Below are 17,068 nucleotides of genomic sequence, written 5' to 3' on the forward strand. Positions count from 1 at the left end.
CAAGACCAGCCTGACCAAGATGGTGAAACCTCATCTCTACTAAATAACAAAAATTAGCTGAGTGTGGTGACACATGCCTGTAATCCCAGCTACTTGGGAGGCTGAGGCAGGAAAATCATCTGAAACCAGGAGGCAGAGGTTGCAGTGAGCTGAGATCACACCATTATATTCCAGCCTGGGCAACAAGAGCAAAACTCCATCGAGAGGGAGGGGGAGGGGAGGAGAGGAGAAAAGAAAAATATTCCTAAATTGGCATCTAAATAAGATGAAACCCTTTAATGCAAAAAGTAAAAAAAAAAAAAAAAAAAAAAAAAAAAAAAAAAAAAAAAAAAACATTTTTCTATATATCATAAGTATTTAAAAAGAAAAAAAGTATAAAGCCTGAATTTTGGAACACTCTAGAAACCTGTGGCATATTTCTTACATTCAATCTTTGAAAGATCTCTTAAGTATCAACAATACTTACTCCATAGTCATGAGTTAAAATATTATATGTCGTCAAAACAATATCCTGTTTTGAAAGTAAGGCCGGTTCTCTAATACGATCAGGACCATAATAAACATAAAAATTCAAGTGTACATCTGATTTTATATGTTGTCCAAACTGGTCCTAAAGAAAAATTAGGAATATTTTTAACAATGAGCAGATTAGTGTCAGACTTAATATATGTATAAAAAAGTAACTGCCCTGGCAGTAGTGTGACAAATCCAACTACTAAAATTGTATGAAATCAAGTTTCCTGCAGTCTAGACCAAAATAATAACAATAAGAAAAATGACACATACACAGTAATAATAAATTATTTAAAATTTACTTGGCCCTACCAATCAGCAACTGCTTCTTTTTTAGGAGGAAAAACCAAAGTTATTGAAAACAATAATGAGTTTTATAAAAATATTTTAATTAGAAGGCCCTTTAATGCTGCATTGGTTAGCAGACTTAATAATATAAAAATTAAACAGTAAAAGAACAACAACCAGTATTTCCAAGGATGTGGGAAGAGATTCAAGCACTGTAGCCACTTTCTTTCACTCATTTATTATTGGCCTACTATTTGCCAGGTATCAACTACAATAGTGATGTAACTAAAAACAAAGAACAAATCATCCCCGACTTTCTTGAGGACATGATCAGTTTTAAAAACTTATTATTTTTTTTTTAATCATGAAAAAACTAGACCTAGAAGATTTTCAGCAGAAAAAAATAGTCTGATTAAGTTGAAAAGAGAAGATACCAGGGAGACACAGCTGGGAAGCTATGAGGAGAGAGATGATGAAGCCCTAAACCAGCATGGTAGAAGTAGGAACAGGGTGGAAAGGACAGGTGTGAAAAAAAGAAACTAAGACAAGACTGATGGGACTTGGGGACTAATTAAATATGAAATACAAATAATAATAATAAGACTAAGATGCTCTGATACTTCAATGACTACTTAGAATTGTGTGATAAAAACATAAGGAAGTTTAAAAAAAAAAAAGGGAAAAGTGGGCACCCAAGTAAGAAAGAGATGAATATTTTAAACCTTTATCATTTTTGGTCACTATAGAATACCTGACTGAAGAAGTATACTAGGAAAATGTAAATAATTACCTGTAGATAAAAGTGAGAGGTGTAGATATGAATTTTAAAGTTAACAACAGACAGTATTTACAGCTGTAAGAATGAATGAAATTTCCTAAAGAGAGCATGTACAGTGAGCAAACATTAGGGACAGAGTCTACAGAATACCAGTATGTAAGGAGAAGACTTGTTTTTATTGGGAGAAAATACATAACGTCTGGGGTATAACGAAAAATATTCCAGGCCAGGTGCAGTGGCTCATGCCTGTAATCCCGGCACTTTGGGAGGCCAAGGTGGGTGGATCACTTGAGGTCAGGAGTTCGAGACCAGCCTGGCCAACATGGCGAAACCCTGCCTCTACTAAAAATACAAAAATTAGCTGGGCATGGTGGTGATGGTGATGTACACCTATAATTCCAGCTACTCGGGAGGCTAAGGCTTGAGAATCACTTGAACCCAGGAGACAGAGGTTGCAGTGAGCTGAGACTGTGTCCACTGCACTCCAGCCTGGGTGATGGAATGAGATTCTTTCTTTAAAAAAAGCCCCGGGCGCAGTGGCTCACACCTGTAATTCCAACACTGGGAGGCCAAGGCGGGCGGAATGAGGTCAGGAGTGCAAGACCAGCCTAATCAACATGGTGAAACCCCATCTCTACTAAAAAAACAAAAATTAGCTGGGCATGGTGGCACGTGCCTGTAATCCCAGCTACTCAAGAGGCTGAGGCAGCAGGATCACTTGAACCTGGGAGGTGGAAGTTGCAGTGAGCTGAGATCGCGCCATTGCACTCCAGCCTGGGTGACAGAGCAAGACTCTGTAAAAAAAAAAAAAAAAAAAAAAAAAAAAATCAATCCAGCAAAGAAAAAAAGGAAAGCACGTGGGTTAGACTTTTGGTAACTTTTGGGTTACTGATGAGTAAATGGAGATCTCATTAAAATTTTTTAAAATACTCTTTTTAAAAAATTCCATGTTGTATGGAAATACAGAAAAGGCAGATTTAATAGGAACCAGAACAAAGAGAAAAAGTTAGGACAACAAATATAAAGGGTAAAGGCCTGGGATCCAAAGAATATAAAAGTTTCAAGAAAAAAAAACAAGGTGGACTTTTAATTTGTCATCTATCTTCATTCCCATTCTTTACAAGAAGGTTTAGAGATAGCTTACAAAATAAGACGTAACAAAAAGAGTAATAAATGAGTAACATATTCAAGGCAGAGGAAAAGGGGAGCCTATTGGACATGGCAATATTGAAGTCTGAAGATCTCTGCAAAGGGAGTTTCTGTAGTTGAGTGGAAGCAAAAACCAGACTACCAAGGACTGAACAAAGTATTAAACATGAAATAATAAAGGCAAAATTGCAGAGAGGATAAAAAACATGAAAAAGTAAAGCTGAAAATGCAAAGAATTTCTTAAAGAAATTTGGTAAAGAAAAAAGGAAATTAGAATCCAGCATGACAAAGAATCCAATATGAGAAAACTGAATCAATGGGTGGCCTTGAAATGGGACAGTGCATATTTGTAAAGGGATTACACTTGGAACAGAAGAAAATCAGCTTTTCTGGAGAACAAAGGGAGAGAACTATAGTTACTCCATTTCTAGACAGTGTTAGGCTCTACTGTATATGTATGTATGTATCATCCTCTCAATAGAAAATGAAATAGGTGTTATTTCATGAGATTACTTGTCTAAATATCCAGAACAAATATGTCGTAGAAATAGGATTGGTACCCAGGTTCTACTCCTTTACCTGGATTATTTGAAGACAAAAAAGGGAATATAAGTCAGTTCTAGCCTGCTCTGTAGAATGTTAGATCTTTTACTTGAGAGCCAGGAAGACAGTATCTTGTTGAGATTGTGAAATTTTAATTCTAGATCATTTGGACGTTCGTCTCCTCCAAATCTCATGTTGAAATGTAATCTCCAGAGTTGGATGTGGGGCCTGGAGGTGGGAGGTGTATGGCTCATAGCGGTGGATCCCTCCTGAGTGGCTTAGTGCTATCCCCTTGGTGATGAGTGAGTTCTCACTCTAAGTTCACACGAGATCTGGTTGTTTCTAAGTTTGTAGCACCTCTCCACTCTCTATCTTACTCCCACTCTGGCAATGTGATGCTGGGTCCCCATCACCTTCTGCCAAGAGTGTAAGCTTCCTGAGGCCTCACCAGAAGCAGATGCCAGCACCATACTTCCTGTAAAGCCTGCAGTATCATGAGCCAATTAAACCTCTTAAATTATCCAGCCTCAGTTATTTCTTTATAGCAATGCAAGAATGGACTAACACAACCATGAATCCCTAAATGCCAAACCACCTCTCATTCCTTTAAATTCAGAGTGTGCATGATCTCACTTGGCAAGATTTTGCCACACTTTCCTTTCTGAACTTTACATTACCTGAATTTCCTAAACATAAAATTATCATTAAATACTGATTATCCATTTTATACCCCAAGCCCTCAAATAATCACAGTTAGATTGTTTATACCTCCATTAATACTCTAAACCTCATCCCAAAACTGCCATTCAAGTACCCATGTACTATCCTTCCCATGACAAACAACAAATTAAAGAAAGAACAGTTTCGTTGGAATAAAAAAACAGCAACAGACCATTAACATTCATTCTTCTGTTCCTAAGAGGAAAAATGATACACTTACCAGGACAAGGTGTAATTTAAAAATAAATAAATAAATAAACCAAAAACTTATATAAAAAAAGATAATTCATGTCATGGAAAAAAAGACTATACAAAGGCAAGAAGAGGCCACTAAATTTGACAATTAGACTATCACAAGTAGTCTTTTCCAATGCAATTTAGAGAACTAATGGTAGAAGCCAGATTACAATGAATTAAGGAATTAGTAAGTAAAAGCACAAAGTAGAAATTAACCCCCAAGAGTATGACAGTGAAGGAAAGCAGAAGAGTAGCAACTTAAAGATGCATATCAAGAGAATGTATTTTAAAATGAAAAAAACCTGAGTATGTATCAGGAAAGAGCTAGTGGGAAGAGACTAAATAAACAAGGGAAAAAAGAACAGATGAGCAATGTGGGAAAAGAGAGAATCCAATGTAGAGACTAAATACTGGTCTTAAAAAGAGTAGGATCTCTTCCTCCTCTGAGATAAGAAGAATGGCGATGAGAGATAAATAGATAACTTGGAAGTGGCAAGAACGGTGAGTGGTCCTTATATTCACAGGGATTCCAAGAGAGTCATTATTTCATTATAACAAGAAGTTTGAAGCTCAAACTAGGAAGAAAACATATCCAGGCTGCAAATAAACAATCAAGAGGTTCCATTCCAATGTCAATGTTTCAGAACAGAAAAGCAATCTGGAAAAAAAAATTTCTAGTGGGTAGTCTTAAAAGGACAGGCTCTAGATTCAAAATGTTGGAGACTATATCCAAGGTCCATCATTTATTAGCTGGATGACCTTAGGCAACTTAACCTCTCTGTGTTTCAATGTGGGCACCTGGAAAATCAGGATAACAGTTATGAGAATTAAGTGAGAAAAATCCTTAAGAAGAGGTTAAGAACAAACCAAATAAATAGGAGTTCACTAACGTTGTTATTGTTATAAAAGTAAGTTATTGTTGGTAGAGCTCTTAGAAAAGACAGTTCCAACAGTCAATCTGTAAATGTAGAGGAGTCAAACTATACATCTTTCCAACTTTGGGGGACAAAAATAGCAAAGGCAGAAATACAAACCATATCTTATGTTAGCAATTGATTATGTTCCTTTACCTTCTCTACTATACATCTTCAAAGAAAAATTTCTTCAATTCAGCAAACATAATCCAATTCACCTGATGATTATTTGAACTTAGGTACGAACAGATGACCAAGTATATTTCCCCCAATGAATGACTCTTTAACAGAATACTTTTTACCTTGTAGATAAAATATAAATTATGTTACATTTTTAAAGGGCTTAAAGACTTACAATCCAGTTGCTTAACACAGAAAGTGGACAGATGATCAGGGTTGTTCTTGGTCTCTCCTCAACATCAGTTTTCTTTGACCCCTCCACTGCACAAGTTCCTAAAGAAATGAACCACTGATAGAACTTTTAGCTGTTTTTCTGAAATATATATGTCAATAAAGAGATAGCAATAATGTGCTTCCATGAAAAGATAAATTAGGAACAATTAAAATGAAGCAGATGGACTTTTAACAGGGAATAAATTTTACCTGTTAACTTAAAAAAAACTAAAAATCCACATAGTGATTATGAGAAGAACCAAAGGACTATGACAGAAAGTAGGTCACAAGGAGGAAGTCTCTAATATTTTCTGATAGTCATAGTCATTCATTAAGACAAACATTTGTTTTATGCAGTTTTCTGAATTTGTGTTATATTTAATTTGGTAGCCAGCCAAGATGGCCCTCAATGATCTCTATGATATTCACAATCTTGTGTAATCTCCTCCCATACTCCACCAGGACTGGTCTGTGTGACCAACAGAATATAGCAGAGAAGTTAGTATGTCACTTCTGAGATAGGTTACAAAAGAAGCTTCCGTATTGGGTGTGCGAGCTCACTCTCATACTCATTCTCTCTCTCCAATCTTTCACTCTGGTAGAGCCGGCTGCCACGCTGTGAGGCCACTCAGGCAGCTTATGGAAGGATGCACGTAGTGAGGATCTGAAGACTACAGTTAGCCAGCAAGTAATGAGGTCTGCTGACAACTATGTGAGTGAACTTGGAAATGGATCCCCCCTAAGTCGAATGTTCAGATGACAGCAGCCCCTGAAGAAGAATTTGACTGCAACCTCGTGAGAGACCGTAAGCCATTAAACCATCCAGCTAAGCCACTCCGCTTCCCAGCCCTGTCAAACTGTGTGAGATAATAAATGTCTGATTTTAAATGGCTAAGTTTTAGGATAATTTGTTACACAGTAATAGGTAACTAATATATTTACAACAAAAATTCTTAATACTTTTCTGTGGAGCATGTTTAAAAATAGTGATAATAAAGTGTTTTTACAAATTCTTGAAATAAATTCTAGAGCTGGTATCCCTTACCAATGGAGTATCTTCTAGTAAACTTAAAATGCAAATTTCTGAGTTTTTAAAAAATCGTATTTTCACACTAATTTCAAAATTAAACTGGAAGGTGAGCAAAGTATCATACTGTATCTATGTATCATTCACAACTTGCTTTTTTCTCTCAGTGCTATCTACAGTAGTCCCTCCTTATCCACTGGGGGTATGTTCCAAGACCCTCAATAGATGCTTAAAACCATAAATAGTACCAAACCCTATATATAATGTTTTTTCCCTATATATACCTACAATAAAGTTTAATTTATAAAGTAGGTGCAGTAAGAGATTCGTAACAATAACAAAAAATAAAATAAAATAATTGTAACAATATACAGTTGACCCTTAAACAATATGTTTGAACTATGTGATGCACTTACATGCAAATTTTTGTTAACCAAATGTGGATTAAAAATACAGTATGGGCCAGGCACGGTGGCTCATGCCTGTAATCCCAGCACTTTGGGAGACCGAGGCGGGTGGATCATGAGGTCAGGAGATCAAGACCATCCTGGCTAACATGGTGAAACCCATCTCTATTAAAAATACAAAAAATTAGCCGGGCATAGTGGCAGGCACCTGTAGTCTCAGCTACTTGGGAGGCTGAGGCAGGAGAATTGCTTGAACCCAGGAGGTGGAGGTTGCAGTGAGCCGCAATCACGCCACTGCACTCTACCCTGGGTGACAGAGTGAGACTCCATCTCAAAACAAACAAACAAACAAAAAAACAGTATTTGCTGATTGCAAAACTCATGTATATGGAAGGCCAACTTTTCATATATACTCGCCCTGCAGGGCAGACTGTGGGACTTGAGTATGCGCACATTTTGGTATATACAGGGGGCCCTGGAACCAAATCCCTGACATATACTGAGGGATGACTGTACTGTAATAAAACTTATGTGAATGTGCTCATTCTCTGTCTCTCAAAATATCTTATTGTATATAATATTTTAGAACTGAACTGTAGAAGGTGAAACTGCAGATAAAGAACAACTGTGTTTGGGATTTATACTTATTAGTATTTGTAGCTCTGGTGTATTCATTTTAATCAATGCATAGCATTATACTGCGTTAAGTAGATTACAATTTATTTACCATTCCCCTACTGGACAACATGTACATTATTTCTAATATTTCATTAAAATAATGCTGCAATGAAAACCATTTTTTCATGTCCCCTTATTTATATTTACAGAGTTACAGATGGTCTATATTCAGCTTCATTATATTTTTGTCCAGTTGCTCTCTTTGGTAATTGGCACTCCCATCAACAACGCACGAATTCCTATCGCTGCACAACTTTGTCAATACTTGGCATTGTGAGATTTTTTAATGTCTGAAAATATGATGGATAAGAGCATCCCCCTATTCCTTTATTTTATGTTTTTGAGACACGGTCTCGCTCTGTCACCCAGGCTGGAATGCAGTGGCGCTATTACGGCTCACTGCAGCCTTGACCTCCCAGGCTCAAGTAGCTGGGACTACACGCATGTGCTACCATGCCTGGCTAATTTTGTGTATTTTTTTGTAGAAACGGGATTTTGCCATGTTGCCCACCCTTATCTTGAACTCATGGGCCTTGGCCTCCCAAAGTGCTGCAATTTCAGTCATGTGCCACCATGCCTGCCACCACTATTCCTTTAATTTGCATCTCCCCAATAATTCTGAATCAGCATATCTTTTCCAACGTTAACTGGTTATTTGGGTTTTCTTTCTATGGACTCCACATGTATATCCCTTGACTATTCTCCTATTGGTTGGTCTTTTACCAATTGTTTGGAAAGTTCTTACATAGTCTAGAATTGAATCCTTTGTCAGTTACACTTAATATACATTATCTTCTTCAGCTTTATCATTTTTTACTTTGTTTATGGCACCTTTTGATGCATGGAAATTTAAAATGTAGTGGCATTTAATCAATCTTTTCCTTATGACCTTTTGTCTCTTACTGAAGAGATCACTATCCACCACAAGGACAATCAGGATTATGGCTTCTGTCTCCATTCACAGAGTTTTGTTTCTCTTCTGCTTCTCTTTCAAAGATATACTTAGTTTGGTTAAAACCAAAATGACACACAGCTGTGACTTAAAATTTTCTCTCTTGTATCACAGCTATGCATCTGCAACTGAAAGCGGTTTCTAATGTGTAATTTAATTCTATCTCAACTGAAATTTCCACAGTTCTTTAAATTTCTAAAATTGGGGTAAAGAATAATCCACCCAATATGCCTATATTTTCTATTCCTAATTATCTGATTCTTGGACCAAAAGTCAGCTCTCATGAGTCTATGTTAGCTTCATAAACAAGCCCCTTCAGGTCAATCTTTACTTCATTATCCTCCTTTTTCTTCACATTACTTCTCATTATTTAAAATTATGTTGACTTGCTTATTGTATGTTTCTCTCATCATTAGATTATATGCTATATGAAAACAGATAGCCTGCTATATCACCAACACGTAAAATAATGGAGACCAAGGGGCAGAGATATAATTTGTCCCACATCTCCTCAACCTTAGTTCAATCTCTTCCCATCTCAAATATTTAGTCTCTTAAGCAGTGTTGTTTTCCTATGAATTACAAAATATAAAATCATAACAAAGATCACTAACATTTTAAAATGAAAAGCAAATTCTAATACCAAAAATTAAACCTTTAACTTAAATTAATCCAAATTAAATTAAGCTTTAAAGCAGCCACAAATTGCTTTGTGCCGTCACTAGAAGAAATATCTCTGCTATTCAGAGGAGTAAGGGCCCCCCATCACATTTTGGCCCTAACTAAAACAAATACAATAGGAAAATGCACCAAAAGGAAAACAAATTATGATGTAGCTTTGTTCTTTTAATGGGTTATATATACTTTAAAAAATCTCTATTTTCTAAACTTCTTGTAATACGGTTTTATAACTTAAAATTTTAAATTTTTTCATTCAAAAATGGAAAAAAAAAAAAAAAACTAGAAAACCAGGATATTTACTGACCCTTTTTCAACATTTTCTTTTTTGTTGTGGGAACGGATGAAGTTAATGCACATGCAAATGCCACATCTTCTATAACCTTAGAAGATCCTGCTGATAAAACAACAAAGAATCTTAAAATTCTTTCAAATTATCTCCTGTGCTAGAGTACAGGTACCTTCTAAGGGTAAGAAATAGAATACCATTTTCACACTCTATTGTAAGAGCTTATATTATTAAGTTAAAATATTTGGTAACCAAAATTACTACCTCTGACACTAAGCATATCTTTTCAACTCAGAGAAACGATATAGTCATTCATGGTAAGACTTGAGGAGAAGAAATGAAAGTAGGAGCAGTCATATGCAAAGTGATTCAGCTCTCAGGTGGAAGGAGAATTTTTCAAGGAAACAAATTGTTTGATTCCTAATGATAAGGCTGCCAAATTTTCAGATCAGTCAAGATGATCAGTTATTTTCCAAATGCAATACAATTTCTCAACGAATGAATAATATAGTATGATGTGAATTACAGGAAAATAAAGCATATTTTAAAGAAAAAGAAAAAATATTGATTATTTTCACATCTGTATAATAATGTAAACAATAATAGTATTGCCAGGAAGACATTCTCAACCTAATTTTGTAATTACTATTCATACTACACACATAGGTTTTATTGAAGTCATTTTATAGGTAGTAGAAAATTGTTTTAAGTATAGTTTAAATATTATTATCCCTTAGATTTTAATTTGCAACTATTTATTCACTTTTCCTCCTTTACAAAATTAATTTAACACCCACGGTTAGCTCCATGAAGAGTGCAAATGTAAACATCAGCCAAGTTTAAGAGCTATTACTAAAACATCCCAACTTAGCGAGATACAAATCAATGGAGTTGTACTTTAATAATCTTGAAGTCTAGATTATGGGTATATAGTATACACATACCTTTTGCCCTGCCTTTAGTTTCAGACTGTACATTTTTTAGTTTGCCTAAAAATAAAACAAAAATAAACATAAAAATGGGCAAAACAGGACATTAGAATATAGGACACATTATCAAATCAAATCTATTACATGTTACCTTTCATTTTCTGTGGCAATTCACTTGTTTCAATTTCCTCTGAATCACTGCTTTCTATGTACTGGACAGTAGTTTTTCTTCTAAAATTAAGTATACACAAAGAAATTTTTGGACCAACCCAAAGCAAAATAAGGTATACACACGTTTAATAAATGCAATAAAAAACTTTTGTCCTACTCATTTATTTTTTGAAAAATTTTTTGAAGATTTTGACAAATGAAAGATCTGCTAAAAGCATTCTGCTTTCATAACCAGATAGATGCATTTACTATACAAAATGGAGTACCACTGTTATTGTTTTTTGAGACAGGGTCTCACTCTTCTGCCCAGGATGGAGTACAGTGACACAATCAGAAGTCACTGCAACCTCATACTCCTGGGCTCAAGTGATCATCCCGCCTTAGCCTCGGGAGTACCTAGGACTACAGGTGCATGCCACCACACCCAGCGAATTTCACTATTATTAAAATAAATTTGATAGCTGGGCGTGGTGGCGGGTGCCTGTAGTCCCAGCTACTTGGGAGGCTGAGGCAGGAGAACGGCGTGAACCCAGGAGGCGGAGTTTCCAGTAAGTGGAGATTGCGCCACTGCACACCAGCCCGGCTGACAGAGCGAGACTCCGTCTCAAAAAAATAAAATAAAATAAAATAAAATTGAAAAACTAAGTCATTCTAAAAAATTAAAAATTTCAATACAAGGTTTAATATTTGGTAGTTCAATTAAAGTATATAAAACTGGAACAAAAAAGAATTGGCTCTTGGCCAGGCACGGTGGCTCATGTCTGTAATCCCAGTACTTTGGGAGGCGGAGGTGGGCAGATCACCTGAGGTCAGGAGTTTCAGACCAGCCTGGCTAACATGGTGAAACCCCGTTTCTACTAAAAATATAAAAACTAGCCAGGTGTGGTGGTGCATGCGTGTAGTTCGAGCTGCTCAGGAGGCTGAGGCAGGAGAATTGCTTGAACCCGGGAGGCAGAGGTTGCAGTGAGCTGAGATCATGCCATTGCACTCCAGCCTGGGCGACAAGAGCAAAACTCTGTCTCAAGAAAAAAAAAAAAAAAAAGAAAAAGAAAAGAAAAAAGAATTGGCTCTTACCAAAGAACATACTTCTAATACAATGAAATAAGCAGCCAAAAGGCAAAAATGTAATTCTTTCACAATAGAAAATTTCATAAATTTTGTGTAGAAAGTTTAACAGTGATTAAGTGCCTAAGAGCAATAAATTCTCAAGTCAGACTGCCTAGATTCAAATCCTCATTCCACCAGTAATTTGTTATGTGATTTTAAGTAAATTACCTAATATTCTTCAATGCCTGTTTCTTCATAAGAAAAATAGAAATAAAAATATAATCGTCATAGAATACAATGTTACTACATGCAAAAGCCCCTAAAAGAGTGCCTGTTACACAATAACATAACTGTATTAGCTATAACATGTGTGTCAGCTGTTGTTAGTTTTTCTCATGTCCTCACCATTATTATTTCTATGTCCTTTAATCTGATCTGGTCCAATTAACAGTGTTGTGTTACCCAGGTTTATGGTAAGTTCAAAGTTGTAACATTTGTCATTTATCTAAATCTGAAGCAATTAGTTTTAGATAACATTGATGAGTGCTGGCTTTGTGCTTAGTTCAGACAGCTATTAATGACAGAACAATTAACATAGCCACAGTTTCAAAACCTTTGTTGTTGAAATAGCTAGCAGAGACAGACTAGCGATGATTTGTGCAGATACTAATGGTAGACAATATAACAAAAGCCCAGTTTTTAGACCTACTTCAGAGGATAAATGAAGTTTGTAAAGTTAACAGATTCAAGACAAGATCAGAGGGGAATTGCATCTTTTATGCAAATTCTCCCTCTAGTCTATGTTAATATAATACTGTCCACAAATAACTTTATCATGTCTTATTTCCACTACATGTGAAGAACTGAAACGATCAAGAATGTTTTTGTCAAGTTATCTAATAAAATATTCTTCAGTTTTCATCCCCTTAAATCCATAAAGAAAACTTGTAAAATCTCAAAAAAAAAGCAAAAATCCCAAGATCTAGATCTTAGTTCCTTGATAAAATAGAAAAAAAGTAGTAGAAAGATGAGTGATTATTAAAATTTACCAATTCATTTCTTTTATAGGTCAGTATCATTTTTCTTCATCTGTAAAATGAGAATACCCTATCTGCCTAAGTCATAGTGATCTTGGCAGTTTCAAATAAAAGAATGTATTTGAAAGAACTACTTAACAAATATAAGGGTCATGGTCATCTCTATCTCTCTCTTTTTCTTTTTTTTTTGAGATGGAGTCTCGCTCTGTCACCCAGGCTGGAGTGCAGTGGCGCGATCTTGACTCACTGCAAGCTCTGCCTCCCAGGTTCACACCATTCTCCTGCCGCAGCCTCCTGAGTAACTAGGACTACAGGTGCTCGCCACCACGCCTGGCTAATTTTTGTCTATTTTTAGTAGAGACGGGGTTTCACCGTGTTAGCCGGGATGGTCTCAATCTCCTGACTTCATGATCCGCCCGCCTCGGCCTCCCAAAGTGCTGGGATTACAGGTGTGAGCCACCGTGCCCAGCCTCTATCTCTCTTACACATAAGAAAACAGAGTCTAAATAAACATGACATAACCAAACCATAATAGTTTACCTTTTGGGGCGGGAGCTAGACAATTCTGACATGCGAAACTTATTCTTCTCCTTGATATCTGAAATACTGGGTTGTTCACTACATCTAGATGCTTCTATTTCAAGGAAAAATGCAAATATAAAGTATTAGTAAGGTGTCTTAGAAACTAGTATTATCCCTCTTAAAACCTTGGTTTTCTAATTACTGATTTTCAGTTTTCTTAACATCTTCATTCCTTTCATTACTCTATTTTCTCTACTTTTTTCCTAACCTAGTATTTCCTCATTTCTAATTAGAAAGTACCTTCAAATTTTTATGACCCAGTCTTTTCTTTGTACTCATCCAGCCAATCCCCACACTGGCTGAATGTCTTGCTGTACCAAGGCAGCTAAGAGCTACTGGAAAAAAAATCAACAGAACCACAAATAGGTGCTGTTATAAATTTACATGTTCAAATCTCAGATGTCACCTTGTGTCACTTGGTAACTCTTTTTACTAAACACTGTTCAGCTCGCCTACCCATTTATCAGCATGATCCACACCAGAATGATCCATACTACATTGACCCCTTTGCCTAGATTATAACTCCTTTTATTCCAAGGTGACCTATTTCACTTTACAAAGAAAATGAGATGGTATCTTCCATAAAAATCTCAATTTTCCTATCTTTTAATCCATTCATTTATCTATACTTTCCTTCAACCTTACTTCTTTCCTTCTACTGCTAACTCATCTACCTAACTCATCTAGGTAAATGAGTTAGACCACAGAACAAAATCAAAAACAAAAAAAACCTCATCTTACCCTAACTCAGCCACCTTTCTATTTCTTTCCTGTCCCAAACTTAATAGCACACAATTGTTATTTACAATTTTTCACCTACTACTCTTAAAATATTTTCAGTCTGCTCTAATCTATCTTTAGAAATTAGCTTTATGAAGGTCATTTAACTGTAAAATCCACAGATCTCTTTCCATTTCTCCTATGACTTCAGAATTTGGCTCTAAAGCTAGCTTTCTAGCATTGTCTGCTGTTATCCATGCATATTACATTTTAAATACAATAAAATTCACTGAGTTCCCAGAATAAAACATGCTCTTTTTAAAGTACCCTTTCATGAGATTTTTTTTCACAACCCAAAATGCTCTTCCCCAGTTCTCTAAATGGTATACTACCCAATTCAATCATCTCCTTGATGAAACCTTTCCTATCAGCACTCAGGGAAGACCTTTTAAAAAAGAGATCCTAAATTTTTGTACAGTACAAAGCCAAAACTAGAATTACAATATTAGGCTGAAAAAACACAAATCAAATATTGGGTCGTATTCAAATTAAAGTTTACCAGATCAAATATTGGGTCATTTCAAAATTAGCATTTACCTTTGCTTAGTCCATCTGCCTTTTCACTGGTATTGTTTCCTCCAAGTTTCATAGAGTCATCGTTAACATTACATTCCTGGGTAAATAGGCATATTTCTTAAACAGTACTGCTATCAGTTTTAAATAACTTTAAATGCATCCTGTTTTATATTGCTTTACTTTGCATAATAAAAACGACTTAAATTGCTACCCAATTCTGGAGCAACTGAAGGGGAGGGTGAATAAGTGAAGAGGAAAATATACAAATTGATTTAAAATTTTTTCAAGGGTTATCTCAAAAAAAAAAAACAAAACTACTTGGTCTTTACCTTTTCAAAAGGAATACCGAAAGCAAATCTCAATTATAAATGACACATTATTGTGAGAAAAATTCAAGAACTGGGATTTACTTTATAATTAAGAATTCTCAGACTTCAAACTTTTCAAACCAATGTTCCATGTTCAGATCTTTAATGAGGCTGCCATTGTCATCCTCTTTTTCTCTAGAATTTGCAGGACAAATAGCTCTAATATATAATAGTACAGGTCCCAGAGTGTCCTCTCCTCTTACTCCATGGGGTATTTTCCTGCCAGCCCATTTTCTTTTTCTTTTCCAATGTACCTTTGTTTCCAAAGGCACCAATGTACATGAATTGAAAACAATTTTATAAAAGTTGAATTGTAAGCACTTAAAAAATCCCCCCTTAGAGTTAAGTCTTACTAAAAATGTGGTTGAAAAGGTCCATCCTCTTTAAAGGTGCCAATAAAAAAAAATTAAAAATCTGCCAGGCGCAGTGGCTCATGCCAGCACTTTTGGAGACCAAGGCGGGCGGATCACCTAAGATCAGGAGCTCGAGACTAGCCTGGCCAACATGGCAAAACCCTGTCTCTATTAAATAGACACAGATTAGCCAGGCATTGTGGCGGGCACCTGTAATCCCAGCTACTTGGGAGGCTGAGGCAGGAGAATTGCTTGAACTGAGGAGGTGGAAGTTGTAGTGAGCCAAGATCGCACCACTGCACTCCCTCTGTCTCAAAAAATGAAATTAAATTAATTTAAAATCCAAAATAGAATATTTTTAGAGATACGTAACTAGAAGAGTTACTTTAGACAGTTAATGTCTAAGCATTAACTCCAAGAAAGATAGTAAAAATGCTTTTCATCAAACGTCCTATCAAGTCTTCAGTAATTACTATATTAAACAGTATGCAAAAAAACTAAACGTTTATTCAAACATAAAGGATGTCCTTTGCATTTATCTTCTCCTCCTTCTTTTTTTTTTTTTTTTTTTTCTGAGACAGAGTTTCATTCTTGTTGCCCAGGCTGGAGTGCAACGGCACAATCTCGGCTCACTGCAACCTCCACCTCCTGAGTTCAAGTGATTCTCCTGCCTCAGCCTCCCGAGTAACTGAGATTACAGGCATGTGCCACCACGCCCAGCTAATTTTGTATTTTCAGTAGAGACAGGGCTTCACCATGTTGGTCAGACTGGTCTTGAACTCCTAACCTCAGGTGATCTGCCCGCCTCGGCCTCCCAAAGTGCTGGAATTACAGGCATGGGTCACTATGCCCAGCTTTGCATTATTCTTTATATTAAAATATTTTGCTCAGCAAACTTTTTCTCTATAAAGTTCAAAGATAAACTTTTTATCAAGTCCAAGCTGGATGAAATAATAGTATGTTAGAATCTAGGGGAATTTAAATCAATATTTCAGTCTACTTATGTTTGGAATATCTAAACATACTTCAAAGAGTGACAATTTTTTTTTTTTTTTTAATAAATCCCTGGCTGGAAATCACATCTTCAGCTGCCATCTCGATTAATGTAGCAACCCAAATATCCTAAAACCTTCCTACTATAAAATACACTTTAAATATATAGCTTATCTTGGGGAAAAATAAGAGAAATCCTTATTGTTAATTGATAATTTCTCAATAATTGAGACTAAAGCTGTAAGTAGTCTTATGTGCTTCTATCAAATCTGGTAACCTAAAACTTCAGTTTCAATAACCAAATGTAGGAAGAACAAGACATAAAACATTAGGTTGCTCAGGGTGAGGAACTGAATCTGAGACTTTAACAGGTTTAACTCTCAATAAAATTAGAAAGTAGGAAGTAAAACTAAGTGCAGACATTAATAAAATAAAATCTCAATAGCACTGACAGGAAACTGATGTACTTCCTTCTCTGAAAACTAAAAACTGGGAAGAATGGTAATTCAGAAGAGTTCAGAAAAGAAGTATATTGCATACATCTTTTTGCTATTTCCTTCTATTTAAGTTACTTGAATTTTCAGGTAAGAAAAGAAGTAACTGTTCCTCTCTAATAACATTTATTTTTCTCACTAAACTAATTTTTAATTCTTAGAGACCAAATATAAATGTATGTTTATATTATATACATATATATGTATATATACACACACACACATACACACA

At 35.7% G+C, this 17,068-nt stretch overlaps 1 protein-coding gene across 6 annotated transcripts in view; it reads right to left on the reverse strand.

Annotated features, from left to right (window-relative positions):
- HLTF (helicase like transcription factor) overlaps positions 1–17,068 on the reverse strand; it is a 56,707-nt gene that overhangs the window by 19,949 nt on the left and 19,690 nt on the right. For 3 of the 6 annotated variants that reach the window (XM_063620226.1, XM_055247501.2, XM_063620225.1), the window contains exons 9-15: positions 14,650–14,725; positions 13,291–13,384; positions 10,647–10,726; positions 10,511–10,555; positions 9,585–9,671; positions 5,498–5,595; positions 467–610 (exon numbers count right to left, since the gene is read on the reverse strand). In XM_063620226.1, the coding sequence (XP_063476296.1) occupies positions 467–610; positions 5,498–5,595; positions 9,585–9,671; positions 10,511–10,555; positions 10,647–10,726; positions 13,291–13,384; positions 14,650–14,725 (624 nt within the window). Of the gene's footprint in view, positions 1–466; positions 611–5,497; positions 5,596–9,584; positions 9,675–10,510; positions 10,556–10,646; positions 10,727–13,290; positions 13,385–14,649; positions 14,726–17,068 lie in introns of all 6 variants that reach the window. The other 3 variants (XM_055247502.2, XM_055247500.2, XM_055247503.2) reach the window with 1 other exon arrangement.

The sequence above is a fragment of the Symphalangus syndactylus genome, chromosome 17, assembly GCF_028878055.3.
Source record: "Symphalangus syndactylus isolate Jambi chromosome 17, NHGRI_mSymSyn1-v2.1_pri, whole genome shotgun sequence".
NCBI lineage: Eukaryota > Metazoa > Chordata > Mammalia > Primates > Hylobatidae > Symphalangus > Symphalangus syndactylus.